At 36.4% G+C, this 18,237-nt stretch overlaps 1 protein-coding gene across 1 annotated transcript in view; it reads right to left on the reverse strand.

The window, feature by feature from the left end:
* LOC129228398 (acetylcholinesterase-1-like) overlaps nt 1-6,863 on the reverse strand; it is a gene marked incomplete in the record, with an annotated part of 45,971 nt that extends 39,108 nt beyond the window's left edge. The window contains 1 exon segment of the mRNA XM_054863077.1: nt 6,696-6,863. Within this exon segment, the coding sequence (XP_054719052.1) occupies nt 6,696-6,719 (24 nt within the window).
* Between the last annotated feature and the right edge of the window lie 11,374 nt (nt 6,864-18,237).

Here is an 18,237-nt window from a genome sequence, read left to right on the forward strand (position 1 = left end):
TAATATGGTTGCTGAAAAGAAGGGAGTATTGAATAAGGAGGACATGGTTACTTTGTGGGTGGGAACAAATGATGTAGGCCACAGTAAAAATGAGGAGTTTTCTAGGGAATGGGAATCCCTGTTGGATAAAGCAACCAGCTTTTCGACGAATGTCCAAGTGGTTGGTTTGCTTCCCAGGTATGGAGTGCATAGGAGCTGGCTAAATCAACGTGCGAGGTGTATGAACTTGCTACTGAAGTCAATTTGCGAAAAGCGCAGTATCAGGGTCATTGATGTATGGAGTCATTGTAAACGGGATTGGATTGCTAGGGATGGCCTGCATCTGAGCTCTACAGGGGTCAAAATGGTTAGTGGATTAATTTTAAGGGCTTCGGAGTCAAAAAACTAAGTTGGAATGGGGGGCATGGTTCAAGCATCAGGTATCGAGAGAATGAAATTTTTTTGGGTATTGCTAGAAATGGAAATAAAGTGATGAACAAGAGTAGTAATGTTAACAATTGTAATTTAGGAAATTTCAGGGTGTTAAATAAAAGCAACTTAGGCATGCTTAAAGTTTTCTATACCAATGCTCGCAGTATTAGGAACAAGATGGATGAATTGAAAAGCATAGTTATGGATGAGAAGTTGGATGTTATTGGAATTACAGAGACATGGGCTACCGAATCTGATGCAGAGTTATTACATATTGCTGGGTATAATTTGTTCAGACAGGATAGAGTAGGTAAAAGAGGTGGTGGGGTTTTATTTTATGTTAGAGACAATTTTATTTGCAATGAATTGGTCATTAATGATAAGCCTACTGATATTGATATGGTTTGGCTGGAGTTGATGAGCAGTAAGGGCAAAAAGCTACGGTTTGGAAACATTTATAGGCCACCTAATTCAAACCAGGGACAAGATGAACAGATGTACCGTATTATTAGTGACATGTCCAGTAAGGGATCCGTTATCATAATGGGGGATTTCAATTTTCCGGGTATTGATTGGAATAATTTTTATTCTGGTAATGGCAAAGAAGAGGAATTTTTAAAAGTAATTGGTGACTGTTTCTTAGATCAAGTTGTAACTCAGGGAACTCGAGAGGAGGCAATTTTGGATCTAGTTTTTTGTGACATAGGTAGTTTTGTTCAGGGGTTGAGTGTAGGGGAGCATATTGGAGATAGTGATCATAACAGCATTAGGTTCCGGGTTAAATTTGAAGTGTGCAAAGATGATAATTTTAGGTTTGTGCCCAATTTCAGAAACACCGATTTTGTTGCACTTAGGCAGAGCTTGAAAGAGGTTTTTTCGTCAGGGTTGGAAAATAGCGACGTAGATCAGCAATGGACGGAATTTAAGGATAAACTTGCTAAAACCGTTGGGGACTATGTTCCATTTAGGAGAAAAGGTGTTAGTACCAAAATTTGGCCCATGTGGTTCTCCAGGGAGACTAAAGAAGCTCTTAATTATAAGCAAGCCACTTTTCGTAAGTTTAAAGAAACTGGTCAGAGTGCAGAGAGACTCCAGTATAGTAAGGCAAGGCGAAATTTTAAGTATTTGGTACGGATTCAGAAAAGGGAATTGGAGCAAAGGCTGGCAGATGACATTGATGGGAATCCTAAGAGGTTTTTTGCTTACGCTAATTCTGGGAAAGCTCGAAACAGTCAAATTGGGCCTTTGGTTGATGAGTATGGAAATTTAATCCAAAACGATAGGGATATTGCAAATGTTCTAAATAACTTTTTTTCCAGTGTGTTTAACGATAACTGTATCTCAACAGTTGACACTAACAAGACACAAGCTATTATACAGCTTGAGGATTTTGTATTTTCCAGGGAGGAGGTTTTATTTCATTTGAAAAAGATTAAAGCAACTAAAGCTCCGGGACCAGATAATATTTATCCAAAAATTTTAGTAGAATGTGCAGAGGAATTAGTGGATGTTATTTTGAATATTTTCAATGCTTCTTATAACTCGGGGACGGTGCCAGAGGACTGGAAGCTGGCTAACATAACGCCACTCTTCAAGAAGGGGTCTAAAGGTATTGCTGGGAATTATAGACCTGTAAGTTTGACTTCGGTGATTTGTAAGATTTTCGAAACTTTGATCAAAATTAAGATCATGATGTTCTTAGAGACTAATAGTCTGTTGACTAGTTTGCAGTATGGTTTCAGGAAAGGTAAATCCTGTACTACTAATCTATTGCATTTCTACGACAAGGTTACCTCAGCTTTAGATAACAAAAAATGTGTGGATGTTGTTTATATTGATTTTCAAAAAGCTTTTGACAAGGTACCGCATGTTGCTCTTCTCAGCAAGTTAGCTAACATTGGAATAGGAGGAAAAACTTTACTTTGGGTAAGAAATTGGCTTACTGGTAGGAAGCAAAGAGTAGTTGTGAGAGGAAATCACTCTAATTGGAGTGATGTTTTAAGTGGGGTTCCTCAGGGATCAGTTTTAGGGCCTCTTTTGTTTATTATATTTATGAATGACATCAATGAAAATATTTCTGGAAGCATGAATTGTTTTGCTGACGATGTAAAAGTTATGGGGATTGTCGAAAATGAAGAACAAGTAAAACAGCTGCAAGAGGATTTAGATCATATTACTAAGTGGGCAGATAAATGGGGTATGGCAGTTAATGTAGGGAAATGTCAAGTGCTACACTTAGGTCATGGAAATAAGCGTATGAGATATCGTTTACAGGGTTCAGTCATAAATCAGGCAGAAAATGTTATGGATCTGGGTGTCTTTATAAATCAGGACTTCAAGTTTAGTCAACAGTGCAGTATTGCTAGTAACAAAGCCAACAAAATGCTTGGGTTCATCAATAGATCTATTTCAAACAAATCTAAGAAAGTTCTTCTGCCTTTATATAGGAGTTTAGTAAGACCTCATTTGGAGTATGCTGTGCAATTCTGGTCGCCTTATCTGAAGAAAGATATTTTTGTATTGGAAAGGGTTCAAAGAAGGGTAACTAAATTAGTAAGGGGACTCTCAGATTTAGATTATGATACCAGACTTAATAGGCTTAACATGTATAGCCTAGAGCAAAGGAGAGTCAGAGGGGACATGATTCAGTTATTTAAATTTATCAAAATGAAAGATGTAAATGGATTAAATTTTTGCGGGGAAAGCAGGACAAGGGGTCATTGTTTTAAGCTATTTAAATCTCAGGCTAACTTGGAAATCAGGAAAAACTACTACTTTAGCAGGGTCGTGGGCACTTGGAATAGCTTACCGGAAGAGGCGGTAATGAGCAAGGGAGTGGATAGCTTTAAGAGGGCCATTGATCTTCATTGGGGACTAATTAATTGACCAGGACCAGCCTAGCTGGGCCCAGAGCCTGTTGCTGGTCGTCACATTTGTATTTGTATTTGTATTTGTATTAACGTGTATACACCAGTACATGTATGTATACACGAGAATATACGCTTATATACATGTCGGCCTACAGAGTGAATCTAAGCTCTTGGGCAAAAATCAAAGGGGTGTGAGAGGGGAGGATAAGAAGCAAAGAATCATAAGGAAGTTATAATCACTGACGGGCTACATGCACACAAAGCCAGGAGGCAAATCAGGGCACAAATTTGTTGCACAAAGATGATTTCACCTAACATTTTAGTTTCTAAGAAATATTTAGAGCAATTGTTGAAAGTTACGGTCTGTAGTAGCTCTAATACACGCGTCGCATCAAAGGCGCAGCGGATGATGAAAGTTTTTCAAAGGTCTCGTTATTGCAACAGAGAGGGATCTGTGAATGCGACGCATGTATTACAGCTAAAGGCCGTAAATTTCATCAATCGCTTTAAAACTTTCTTAAGTCCTAAAATGTTGTGTAAAATTGTATTTGTGTAATATATATATATATATATATATATATATATATATATATATATATATATATATATATATATATATATATATATATATATATATATATATATATATATATATATATATATATATATATATATATATATATAAATTTGTGACTTTTTTTGCATCCATCAATTTCTCACTTTGCGTGCATGTAGCGCGTCAGCATTGTGTTTGTGACCATATGTTCCTTATTAACTCTTACTTCTTCTCCTCTTCTCTAACACCTTTTATTAATTTACTCAAGAATGTAAACTCACCCTGTATACTTTTACATCATATGCTTGTATGTAAGTGTCTACTCGAGTACGTACGCGTATATACGTGTCTAGTTGAGTATATAAGTGTTCTTATATATACGAGTATAAGCGAGCATATACGTGTATAGTAGAATGTATAGCTGTATGGATAAAAAATACTTGCAGATACGCATATATGTATTTATTGGCGCATTTATGTGAATACGTCTATGTACATGTCTACACGAGTATATATGCGTATATATACGCATATACTCGTATATTTAACCCCGTTTACTGTAAAAACAATACATATTGAGTTAAATTAATATTTAATTTGTATCTGCCTTATAACCTAAAGCTTAAGTGACACTAGAAGAACAATATTCGTTAAGCCTAATATTATGACCACTTTACCCCATCTTACTTAAATTGTTCTAAAAAATTATCTAAAATAGATTCCGCTAACTGCTAATGAGTAAGAGTTCTTGAGAAATGTAGGTAGCTTCCTGTACAGTCAATCTGTTCCTAATTCTAACAAACAAAATTTCCCAAGGATGTTAAAATAGGTGTTTAGATTTAAAAATTTTTCATGTTCACGCAAAATATTTTTTTTTACCAAATAAAATTTTTCCAGTTGTAAAATTTTGTACTCAAAATGTAGTTTCTAACTGCTTTACTCTAAAATTAAAGTTTCACATTCATTCGAACGTTTATTTCCAAGCTATAGCCATTTATTTGACGTATGACTACTTTACCCCATTGACCACTTTCCCCCACCAGACCCTATTCTTTATATTCCTCACCATCATGGCGAAATTAGCTTATCTAGATAGCATAATTTTCAACAATTATAGCTTTAAGTGTAATTAATGCTCCTACTCCATAATCAAAGAAGTTCGATAAAGATCATAGTAGCCATGTCCTCGCCGTAATTCTGATTCAAATCCACGGTTCGATGGTCTTCAGTTATATCGCCTATGCCGCTGGGCCGCAGAATTGCTCCTAATGTTTTGACAACTACTATATCCATAATTGTATGATGAAAACATTAGATTTGGATTACTTAAGGGCATTTCTACAGTAACAACGTATGAATTGTTGCCTAAAACATTCAAAAAAGAATCCAATTATGTTGGATCCTTGTTTCACTGCACGAACTTCATAAACAACATGGATTCTACTTGTACTTTGATATAATGCAATTTTCCATGAAAGTTTTCCAGAAACTACATTGAAACAAAATAGTTTTCTGAGTAACAGACATATCTCAATAAATACGTCCACCATTTCAGATCCCTTCTTGCCACCTTAAAAATTTGAAAATATATTTTTAGAACGAAAAAGCAAACTGACTGAAATGACATTGTTTTACCTCATAGGCTTACTTTTAAATTTCTTACCTGTAACTATTTTGTAAATTAATTTCTGTTTGACTTCCTTCAGCGCTATTTTTACGAAATATTAGTACTAATCCTTCTTTCGTGATTTTTTTATTTTATTGCTATTTATTTATTTTTATTTTTACGAGAATATAGGCTAAAAATCAAAGCTGATAGACATATGTGCATCTATCAATACGAAAAACTATTTTTTTAGAACTAAGATGCTTATAATAACTAAACAAGGTATATGAAATCAATTATAAAAGAACGAAGCCAACAAATGGCTCGATACTCATCAATAAAATTACTTATTCATTAAAATACAATAACTAGAAAAGACATGTCAAGGCGTTTCTAAAAATACTAAATCGATAAATGATTCGTGTACAAATCACTTAGTTTTGACGTCATTTTAAATCAATAATGATAATTTTGATGAAAGAAAGACATAATTAATCTGTGCCACAGAACTTGGATAAAAATTCTATACATATAAAGTGAGTTTAAAAAGAAAAAAAAAAGATTGAGAGCATTTTTTGAACAGTAAAAGAATGCACGACTTGGGCTTATATCACTAAAACCTTCTACACCAGAATTTGTCAACTTTTTTCAACATGTTGACCGGTAAAAGCTGTTGAAAGCGTTTCGTGGCGCATTGAGGCTTTTAAACAAAAACAAATAAAAATAATTAATAATAGTAAATATTTAATAAATTAAAAAAAAAAAAACTTCAACTTGCGGACTGTTAAAAAGTTGTGAATAATTTATTAATTTATTCTTTGAATCGGCCCGGAGTTTTCCTATTTTCTTTTTTTCTTTCTTTTTACTCGGGGACTGCTTATATATTTTTTTCTTTTTTGCAGAATAATAATAACGAATAAATAATTAAATAAAATTTAACTTCGTTTCAAAAAAAAAAAAAAAAAAATGCTGCAAACATATTTTAAAGAAACGTAAGTAATAATTATTCCGTAAGAAAACAAGCATTGATGAAAAATTATAGAAAATTACGAATATTAATCACGAATTTCAAGTGAACAAGTCGCATAGTGTAGTTATTTCAAAATTTTAACTTTATTTTTCAGAGAGGAAAATGGTTTATGTAGACCAGCAAGATCTCTGAGGACCGGTCAAATTTATCTACCGACTGCTGCCGGTGAGCCGAATGAGTTGTTGAATCGCTGCTCTACACTAGTTTATAAAACGTACTTACCTTAAGAAACGATACTTTGAACATTCTCAGCTTCAATAGTTCCGAAATAATATCCCATGGTGCCCTCAAGTTCTACTTATATATGCACGTCAGAAGAAAACCTCTTTTGTTTATATTGCAGATGCCGTGATAGTAAAAACAGTTCTATTTTTTTCGCCACCTGTTTTCGAGCATCTCTCTTTCTCTCTCTCTCATCCCAGACGATCGGCAGACAGTGTCTGATCGAATGCTCGGAGCGTTGTTATTGAAATCGAAGACGATTAACGAAAGATGTGCAAGTGCTCCCGAATCATTAACTGTTGACTTTCATTTGTCAAAGTTGGCGCGAATGCCTTTTTTGATTGAGTGATGCGGGAAAGTGGAAGCCAGCTGGGGGAGGGGGGGGGGGCATGCTGACGTCGAGAAAAACAGTGGTACTTTAGTATGATAACGGTATTGTGCTTGCCTGACCTTTGCTTTCGGTCAGTGCGACCTTTTTGACTTCGGGTTCAAATGCGTTTTTTTCATCAAAAGAAATAAAAATACAAATTTACAGTTTTCTTTGAAATAAAAATGTATTCTAGAGCAGTGATTTTCAACCTTTTCACAACTGAGGACTATTTGGTACCCTTCCGCATCCTAAGTGGACCGTATACGACAGAAATAATATTTTCGCAACAATTAGATTAGAAGAAATAAGGTGAGTCCAAAAATATATTTTTTAAAGTTTAATTACAACTATAAAATTTAATAAGAAATAATTTTCGCTAGCTGTTCGCGGAACACATAAAAATTACTAGTGCATCATTAGTGGTCCACGGACCACAGTTGAGAACCACTTTTCTAGAGAGCCAGACAGAAAGAATCGATGAAAAAAATATTGAGAAGAATAAAAGGTAAAATAAACTGAAATAATAATAAAAAAAAGTTCAGAACATCACCAATTGAATACTATATCGATTAAACACTATTTTAAGTAGGTACAATATGAAAAAAAATTAAATAAAAGCAAAAAACCCGACTGCGTAAAAACCAAAAAAACTAAAAAGAAAAATGTATAAGCCCAGTAGTTTGGAATATTATTAAGTACAACTGAATAATTACACCGTTGAAATAGTTTTATTACCGTACACAGATAAGACAAATCATAAATTCAAAAGCAGAATAGAAGGATCAACAGTCGGGGCCCATTCCTTTCTGATTCAAGGAACCCCGTAAAATTTGAATGGGTCCCGACTGTTGATCCTTCTATTCTGCTTTTGAATTTATGATTTGTCTTATCTGTGTACGGTAATAAAACTATTTCAACGGTGTAATTATTCAGTTGTACTTAATAATATTCCAAACTACTGGGCTTATACATTTTTCTTTTTAGTTTTTTTTTTTTGGTTTTTACGCAGTCGAGTTTTTCGTTTTTGTTTAATAATTTTTTATTTGACACTTTTTAGTTAATTTTCATTGACTTAGTTATTATGATTATGATACGGTTCATTTCGCAATCTTGTCATTTCATTGAGAGAGTTTGTATCGTGAGGTTTATTAAGTAACTTACAGTGGTCTAAATTACTGATAATTAGTCCCTCTAGGGACCTAACTCGGCTTAAGTCAACCACAGCACAGCTATATAAACAGCCTGTATAACTCATGATGACGTGAAATCGGAAACGTCGTCAGTCATATCTTTCTCGCAAAACTAAAAAGGCCTCTCAAGAAAGTACACGTCGCGAAACTCAGTCCCTTGAATCAAGGCAAAAACAAATCCAATATGTTGGAGATGAAAATCGAATTAGTAGACTTTATTTCTTTTGGTGCTTATTGCACGGGTTTATTTTGATGAGAACTACAATCTGAGTGTCTTGCCTTCGATACGCATAATGTGCTTTTTATTACAGTACAGAATACAAATAAAGAACAAATGAAAGAATTTACATCAGAAAGAGGGGAAAGTACATCCGGAGCGGGGGGTGTCTTGACCCACCGCCTCAAGTGGGAGAAGCAATCGCTTGGACCACTCGGCCACTGAGATCCCAATTAGTAGACTTAGTAAACAAAAAAAAAAAAAAAGAAAAGGCAGCGAAAACTACCTACATTTGTCGCACGCAGGTAGCGTGCGACACAGTGCAACACCAAACGTGCACCGATCCCGAACTGACAAAATATGGGCAACTTGTTGTTGATATGGTGAATTTTGATTACTGTCATGTGTTTAGTGACATTCCCAAGGTTAAGACAAATCGATTGCCTTAAGAATTACCAAAATCGACCAAGGCGTTTAGCCCCTAGAACGCCACATAGGAGCATACATACATACATAGACTGCTAAACACATTTCCCTCCTTTGCGTCGCGCACGCGCAGTCGGGTAAAAATGCAAGCAGCGAAAATGCGTGCGATACGATGTCGAATTAACAACAAAGCGACTGGTTGTTGCTCTGGTGAATTTTGATTACTGTGTTTAGTAACACTTGTAAGGTTAAGACAAATCGATTGACGTAAGAACCATCAAAATTGGCCAAGGCGTTTGGTTTCTACAACACCACATATGTAGGAACAAACATACAGAGACCCATAAACACATTACCCTCCTTTGCGTCGCACAAAACGGGTGAGGTTTTGAAAGTGACGGGCTTTTTACCCGCGTTGTGGATAAAAAGTCCGTCAAGAAAGCACACGTTGCGAAACTCAGTCCCCTGAATCACGACAGAAACAATTGCAACATGTCAGAGATGAAAACCGAATTAGTAGACTTTCTTTCTTTTGCTGCTTATTGCACGGGTTTATCTTGATGAGGACTGCAATCTGAGTGTCTTGCCTTCGTTACGCATAATATATTTTTTTATTACAGTACAGTTTACATATAAAACACACATGAAAGAATTTACATTAGAAAGAGGGGAAAGTACATCCGGAGCAAAGGTGTATTGACCCACCGCCTCAATAGCTGGGGAGCTAAACGACAAAAATCAATGGAAAAACTGCAAATTGTGATAAGAAAATGCCACTTGGTAGGAATGTTGTTTATGACTATACAATGAAATTGAGACCCAGAGGCACTTTCAAAAACCGTTTTAATCCAAGATGGCGGCGGTTTTTCAAAATGGCTTCCCATATAAGCGTTTTTTAAATATATGTCACACAAAAGAGATTTTTATATCAATTTATAGGTTTTTCACGTCATGGATTTTGTTTTTTGTGTGAAAAAAAAGAGTCAGAACCAATTTAAGACTATAAGCGGTATTTATTACTAGTTTTCAGCCGGTGTTTAAACCCTAAAGAAGCACCGAAAGCCAACAAAAAATGATTTTTTTAAATTATTTTAATTTCACTGGATAACTACATTTGTTTGTACATATACTTCAGATTTTGCAACATTTATATAGATGGAAATCACACGCTTGGCCCATATTAGTGACTACCCTCCTCCAAATAAAAGCAATGGTTTCCTAGAAATAAAAATGGAAAGAGAAATAAAGATACAGTCTGGAAACTATATCACTGGCGCCACTTCAACGGGGTTGAGGAGGGGTGTATATGGGGGGGGGGGAGGGAGTACTATAACTTGCGAAATCAAGGGATCATTTGTTAGTATTATATCAACAGAGGTGCCACCACAAGGTAAGCATTTTCTGAAATCTGCACAAAGCACTAACGCCTCATGTTTACACTTCTCAAGTGAGCATTGAAATATTAATTTTTTGTCACTTGTGCGCATAGCTATTTTTTTTTTTTTATTGTATAGTGTATGAAAATCTGCCTTATTTCAGAAGTTTCGAATAAGTGCGCCTTTCTAAAATAATTGATGTAAAAATATTGTAATGCATCACTTATTTTCTACTGTCTTTATATTTCGAATTTGAAGCAATGAAGACAACATTCTAAAAATGGCAAAGCAGTTACGAATAGTCCCTCACAGTGACTTGGGCAACGATAAACAGAAAATTATTGATTGGACCATTTGTATATTATGCCAAAAGAGAAATGCTGATATTTTGGTTTGTCTTGCGAATAATTCAATGTAACTGAACGAATCATTGGTTACTCAACACTTGTGAAAAATTTGCAGAAGTTTGATGGTATAAATGCTTTACCGAATACTATTGATTTAAAGTTATTTGATGAAGGTCAAATTGGAATTGAACAAACATTCTTACGACGAGCAGCTAAGTGGCACAAGAAATGTGAATTGAAATATAACTGTACCATGTTTGAAAGAGCAAATAAGCGCAAACGCTCTGAAAGTGAAAAAGAATCAATGGCCTCATTGCTTGAACGTAAACAACGATCAGCTACTTCCAAAGAGGTGTGTTTTTTTTTGCGATGGTACTGAAACCTACAAGGATCAATTATTTAATGTGACTACATTTGCTGCAGACCAGAAGGTGAGAAAATTTGCCCGTGAACAAGGAAACAATGTTCTATTATCGAAACTAAGTGCTGGGGATATGATTGCTCAGGATGCAAAATATCACGTTAAGTGCTTAGCCGGATTGTACAACAAATCTCGGGATAATACAACGCAATCAAGCAGAGATGTTGATGTATGTGAAGGAGTGGTTTTTGCTGAATTAGTAAATTTTATTGAGAAATATTTAAAGGATTCAAATGAAATGAACCCAGTATTCAAGATGAGTGTCCTGACAAAAATGTACCAGACACGACTAATGCAACTGATGAAAATAGATGAACAACAAATGTCTGACGTACACACTTCAAGATTACGACAGCGAATTCTCGCATACTTTCCGCATATGACGGCAAGCATGACTGGCAGAGAGTATTTTCTGGCATACGACAAAGTTGCTGGTAAAGCCACGCTGCAAGCTTGCAAAGATGATCAAGACGAAGATGGACTTGCTTTACTGCGTGTTGCAAAATTGGTCAGAAAGGAGGTGCTTCAACATAAGAACCTATTCAATGGTAATTTAGATTATGAGTCACAGCAAACATCCGTCCCTAAGTCACTTCTTGCTATCGTGAATATGTTGTTATATGGAGCTAATATTGAAGCAAATGAAGTTGTAAGCCAGTCTTCTCTCACTATATCACAATTGCTCATCTTTAACATGCAGTCCCGAAAGTCGGCTAGTAGCACTGCACAAAGACATCAACCTGATAGAGAGACTCCACTTGCAGTTTATATGGGACTTTCGATTTATGGAAAAACTCGAAAAAAGGAAATAGTAGAAAATATGCATTCACTTGGAATTTCCATCTCATATACACGTGTGCTTCAACTCTCAACAGCGATGTGTGAACTTGTAAACGCTAAGTTCCAAAATGAAAAAGTTTTATGCCCATCGAAATTACGAGAAAGAAACTTTACAATAGGGGCGTACGACAACATAGACCATAATCCAACTAGTTCAACCTCCGAAGGTTCCTTCCATGGGACAAGTATATCCATATTTCAATACCCTACTCCTGATAATTTAGGTAAAGAAAGGCCTACTCAAAATATGCAGTATGACATAAACACTACTTTGAAAAAACGAAGTGTACCCAGTCTTCCAGAAGAGTTTACGGTAGTGAGACCAGCATTTCTTTCTTCAAAAGAACCTGATATTGCAATTTGTTCCGATGCTACTTCAAAACTTATGTTGTCTACCACTGCCATAGACAAAAAGAAGGAAGAGATCACATGGCTGAAACACGTTCTCAGTACTGATACCAATATTGGCCTCGATGTTTCATGGGCTGCCTACCATGCATCTAGAACGACAACTCCAACTAATTTCACGCCTGGAATTTCCACACTTTTACCACTATTTTACGAAGATTCATTATCAATAGCTATGATTCAGCATGCGATGAACATAGTTAAACAAGTTACGCTATTTCTTAATGGAAATCAAATTCTTGTCATGGCATTGGATCAACCATTGTATGCCCAAGCAAAATTAATTCAGTGGAATAACCCAGAAAAATATGGTGAAAAGAAATTTTTCCTCATGTTTGGTGCATTTCACATTGAACAAGCTTTTCTCAAGGTGCTGGTCAATGGATGTCAGGAAGTGGATGGAGTGGTGCAATTACTCTTGCTGATATTGCAACTTCAACAGTTGCGGAAAGTTATTTGAAAGTTAAACACGTTAAGAAAGCTAGAGCAATTCACCAAGTAACTGCTGCTGCCCTGTATCACTTGCTTCATGATGCTTATGAAGAAGCAGATTCCGAGCTCGAGTTTCAGCCATGGTGTGAAGAACGAGCTGAAGAGAGTGTGATGTTTAAATATTGGCTAACTTGTCTCAATATGGAAATCCTATTGCTCCTGTTTATTCGCTCAATCAGAGAGGGAAACTACAGTTTGTTCCGTCAGTGCTTGAAAGAAATGATTCCTTGGTTTTTTTTTTTCTTGATCATCATCATTACGCACGTTGGTTGTCAATCCATCTAAAAGATCTTTATGATGCAGAGGTTGAACTACCAGAGCTACATCGATCATTTAATTCTGGACAGTTTGTGATAAGAAAATCTAACAGATTATTCTCAGCAATCAGTATAGATCAAGCACATGAACAAAATAATGCAATAGTTAAAGGGGATGGTGGTGCAATAGGATTGACACAGGATCCATCGGCACTTAGGCGTTGGATGGTTTCTGGACCAGAAATAAGTCGATTAATAGAAGAGTTTGAGTGTGGTATTAAGCTAAAACATGAAGAAAATAGCCAGTTTCATCTTGAGCAGTACCACTCATTTCAAGTTAAGTTTGTTACTAAGGTTCGAGCTTTTTATAGCACTTTGAAAGAGTTTGGAAATGACCAGGACCTTATCGTAATAGATAGCAGGGTTATTGTACACAGTGATGTTAATGCTACAGTTTATTCAGCCGAGTCCACTGGCAATCAACTATTCCATAATTTCATAGAAGAAAGGCTTTTGAAAAAAAACGTTTACAATATTTCAACCTTTGAAAAAGAACAATGTTCCTTTGTTTAGTAGCCCTGAGAAGAAATTGAACAAGACAAATAATGAACTAAAAATTTCAAAAGCAGACGTCCAGCTGTTTTCGAGGCTCTTTATTGTTTCACAAAATCGTCAGTTGAATATGTCAAATTTTTTCAAACATGAAAATCAACCATTTCTACCTGCATTTTCCAATAATGGTAAATTTCGATCAAGTAACAAATCTGACCTGACACACATTTTAGAAGATACTATGAAGACGAATGAGCATACCTTCGCAGGCACTTGTGATGCTGTAATTTACGATGGTGCAGTTCTTACTCATATTTTAAAGCCACAAACCTCTAAAAATTTTTTTGATACTCGACGTTAAATCCGGGTTATCACAAATTTGTTATTTCAACTGCGCTTGCGCACGGACTTTGCTTTTTGGGCTTTCTGTTTTAAGATTTCGTGTTGCTTGTTTATATATAGGTTGTGCTAGAGTCCCAACAAATTAATGAATGAGATTAGAGTATTTTCACAGCGATTTCGGGATACATTATATGAAACTACGGATATGAATAACTGATAATCTTTATAAAGAAAAGTAAAAATTACACTTCAATATTTATTGGTTTGGAAATATTTCTTTAACGTAAACGTAAAACACGTTATGTACTTCAAAAATGATCGGAATATTACAAATATCCGTCTTTTGCGGATATTTTACGTTAGGCGTAAACAGCTTAGTATTATACATTTGTATTTAGGTTGAGGGTTCCGCTTTGTATTGGAAGTGATGCTGCAGATCGAGTACGCTCTTCTGAGGTTAAAAATTTGGCCCTGAAAAGGGCCTTTGTTTGATAGAAAAATCAGGCTCCGAATCCATTAATAATTAAGACGCAAAACTCAATCTTTACCGAGGCGTAAAAACTAAATCAAAGACAGCTTTGTAATTTCTAATTTTTATCTGTTCTTATCTCATATTAACAATTTTAAATGTTTTTCATTAGTTTGAGCAAGAGTTTCGAAATTAGCAAAGTCCGCGGGCAAGCGCAGTTGAAATGGCAAAGTTGTGATAACCGGGATTAAACGTCGAGTTTTGCTGATTACTTTGAAAACGTATTTAAACCTTACGTTTCTAAAGATATTGAAACTTTCCAATGCCAGAGAATTGATTTTATTTGGGACAGATATGTCACACCAACCATTAAAGGTCAAACTAGAGAGAAGAGAGGAGCAGGAATAAGAAGACAAGTGCTTTCGCACGGTGCTTTACCTAAAAATTGGCAAGGCTTTTTAAGAAATTCAAGTAACAAAGAAGAGCTCTTTGCTCTGTTAGGTACATTAGCTGTAAATACCATAACAAATGTGCAGGTTCTAACGATTTTATGTGAAGACGTTAAAGGAAATAGTATTGCTAAAACTTCCCTCATTGATGTTAGTTGCCCTGGCCAAGAGGAAGCAGACTCAAGAATAATACTGCATCTTCAAGACATGGTAGAACACGGTTTTAGGAATATTGTCATTCGCACTGTTGATACAGATGTCTTAGTTTTAGCAGTAGCTTACTTTTTTTCCATGTCAATATTAAATCTGAATAAACTTTGGATTGCTTTTGGAACAGGAAAGAAATATAGATTCATTCCGGTTCATGCCATATATAAAGCTATTGGTAAAGAAAAGTCTTTAGCTTTACCGGGATTTCATGCCTTCACAGGTTGTGACAGCATTCCTAGTTTCACTGAGAAGTCCAAAAAATCAACTTGGAAGGCATGGATGATATTCAAAGAAGCTACTACGGCGTTTTTATTTATTTCGAAATCTCAAAATCCCATTCCAATTCTCGACATTTTTGAAAGGTATGTAGTACTACTGAACTCTTCCACTAGTAACAGCTTAACTGTAAATGATGCAAGGAAAGAGCTGTTTATGACAAAAAATCGGCCACTTGAAAGTTTGCCACCAACAAAGGGTGCCTTACAGCAACAAGTATTGCGTAGTGCTTTCCAGGCTGGACACATTTGGGGACAAGCTCACAAACATATCATACATGCACCATCTCCAAGCGAATGGGGATGGTGGTTGGATGACAAATCTTGGCAGCTGAAATGGTCGGAGTTGCCTGAAATTTCTGATTCTTGTACTGAGCTCATTAAGTGCACTTGCAAAATCTGCAAAAGCAAGTGTAGCTGCAGAAGTGTTGGTCTGTCCTGCACACTATTATGCAAATGCAAAAATGAATGGAAACAATGAAGCAGTGTTTGACTAAAGAAATATTACTAATATTTTGTACATATTTGCACTTAATATTTTTCCTTTATTATTTTAGTACCTGGAAAAGCATGTAATCTCTTTCGTAAGTTATAAAATTATATTAAAAAAAAAGCACCAAAATGAACATTTAGCTTATTTTTGACATACAAAACGAAATCTGTGTCCTGAAAAACCTATAATTCGATATAAAAACCTCTTTTGTACGACATATATTTAAAAACTCTATTATGGGTAGCCATTTTGAAAAAACGCCGCCATCTTGGATTTAAACGGTTTTTGAAAGTGCCTCTGGGTTCTAATTTCATTGTATAGTCATAAACAACATTCCTACCAAGTGGCATCTTCTTATCATAATTTGCAGTTTTCAATCGGTTAGCTCCCCGGCTATAAGTGGGAGAAGCAATCGCTTAGATCACTCGGCAACTGAGACCCCAATTAGTAGACTTAGTAAATAAAAAATTCAGGCAGTGAAAACTACCTGCATTTGTCGCATGCAGGTAGCGTGCGACACATTGTGCGACACCCAGCGTGCGCCGATCCCAAACTGACAAAATGGCAACTGGTTTTTCAAATGGTACTTTTGATTACTCTCATGTGTTTAGTGACACTCTCATGATTAAGACAAATCGATTGCCGTAAGAATTACCAAAATTGGCCAAGACGTTTAGCCTGTAGAACGCCACATAGAAACGGACAAACATACATAGACTGATAAACACATTACCCTCCTTTGTGTCGCACAAAACGGGTGAGGTTTTGAAAGTGACGGGTTTTTTACCCACGTTGTGGGTAAAAAGCCCGTCAAGAAAGCACACGTTTCGAAACTCAGTCCCCTAAATCACGACAGAAACAATTGCAACATGTCAGAGATGAAAACCGAATTAGTAGACTTTCTTTCTTTTGGTGCTTATTGCACGGGTTTATCTTGATCAGGACTGCAATTTGAGTGTCTTGCCTTCGTTACGCATAATATATTTTTTTATTACAGTACAGTTTACATATAAAGAACAAATGAAAGAATTTACATTAGAAAGAGGGGAAAGTTCATCCGGAGCAAAGGTGTCTTGACCCACCGTCTCAAGTGGGAGGAGCAATCGCTTAGACCACTCGGCCACTGCGACCCCAATTAGTAGACTTAGTAAATAAAAAATTCAGGCAGTGAAAAACTATCTGCATTTGTCGCACGCAGGTAGCGTGCGACACATTGTGCGACATCCAGCGTGCGCTGATCCCAAACCGACAAAATGGCAACTGGTTTTTCAAATGGTACTTTTGATTACTGTCATGTGTTTAGTGACACTCTCACGGTTAAGACAAATCGATTGACGTAAGAATTACCAAAATTGGCCAAGGCGTTAGCCTGTAGAACGCCACATAGAAACGGACATATATACATAGACTGATAAACACATTACCCTCCTTTGCGTCGTTCACGCGCAGTCGGATAAAAATAAATACTCTCTCTGAATTTTAAAGCTGTTTAAATTTTGAACTTAAAGTATTTCTCACTTTTTAGACGTGAAGGCCCTATTACGCAATATATATCATGCGGAAAAAACAACAAAATACTCTCCTGTTTGTGAAAATTGCAACACCATGAAGGAAGCATCATAGTTAAATGAAATTTAATACACAGTTGAGTGGTATTGGTATAAATAAATGATTACATTTTCAAAACAAACAAACAATAAAAAGAGATAGAAATTAGTATTCCGTGTGGCCACCACGCGCCGCAATAAGAGCTGCTACACGACTCGGCATGGAGTGAAACAAAGTTTGAACATCTGCCTGCGGAAGAGTATTCCATATTGTTTGTATGCGGAACCAAAGTTCGTCTGTCGAAGCAACAGGACGAGGATCACGAGCGAGACGCCGCCCAACGAAATCTCACACATGTTCAATCGGTGACATATCCGAGGAATATTCAGGCCAAGGAAGAAGCTGTACCTGCAGCGAATCAAGGTAGGATTTGACAGTCCTGGCGACATGTGGACGGGCATTATCCTGCTGGAATACAGCCCCTGGCAATCCATGCAGGAAAGAGATAGCTTGGGGCTGTAAAACTTCGTTTATGTAAAAGGTACTATTCAAATTGCCCACAATTTGTAGCAATCGTGATCATCCATGATATGCTATGGCACCCCAGACCATAACTCCGGGTGTTCGTCCACTGTTGCGTTCAATAATGCACTCCGGAATGTGCCGTTCATCGGCATAGCGCCTGACACGAATTCGGCCATCATGGTGCCACAAATCGAAGCGGGATTCGTCAGAAAAGACGACCTGCTGCCAATCAGCAGGCCAGCTCATATGCACATTGGCTCATTGTAGCCACAGGCGACGATGGTTTTGCGTGATAGGAATCCTGTATAAAAGAATCCTTGCGCGCAGCCCACGCC

The sequence above is a fragment of the Uloborus diversus genome, chromosome 8, assembly GCF_026930045.1.
Source record: "Uloborus diversus isolate 005 chromosome 8, Udiv.v.3.1, whole genome shotgun sequence".
In the NCBI taxonomy this organism is placed as follows: Eukaryota; Metazoa; Arthropoda; class Arachnida; order Araneae; family Uloboridae; genus Uloborus; species Uloborus diversus.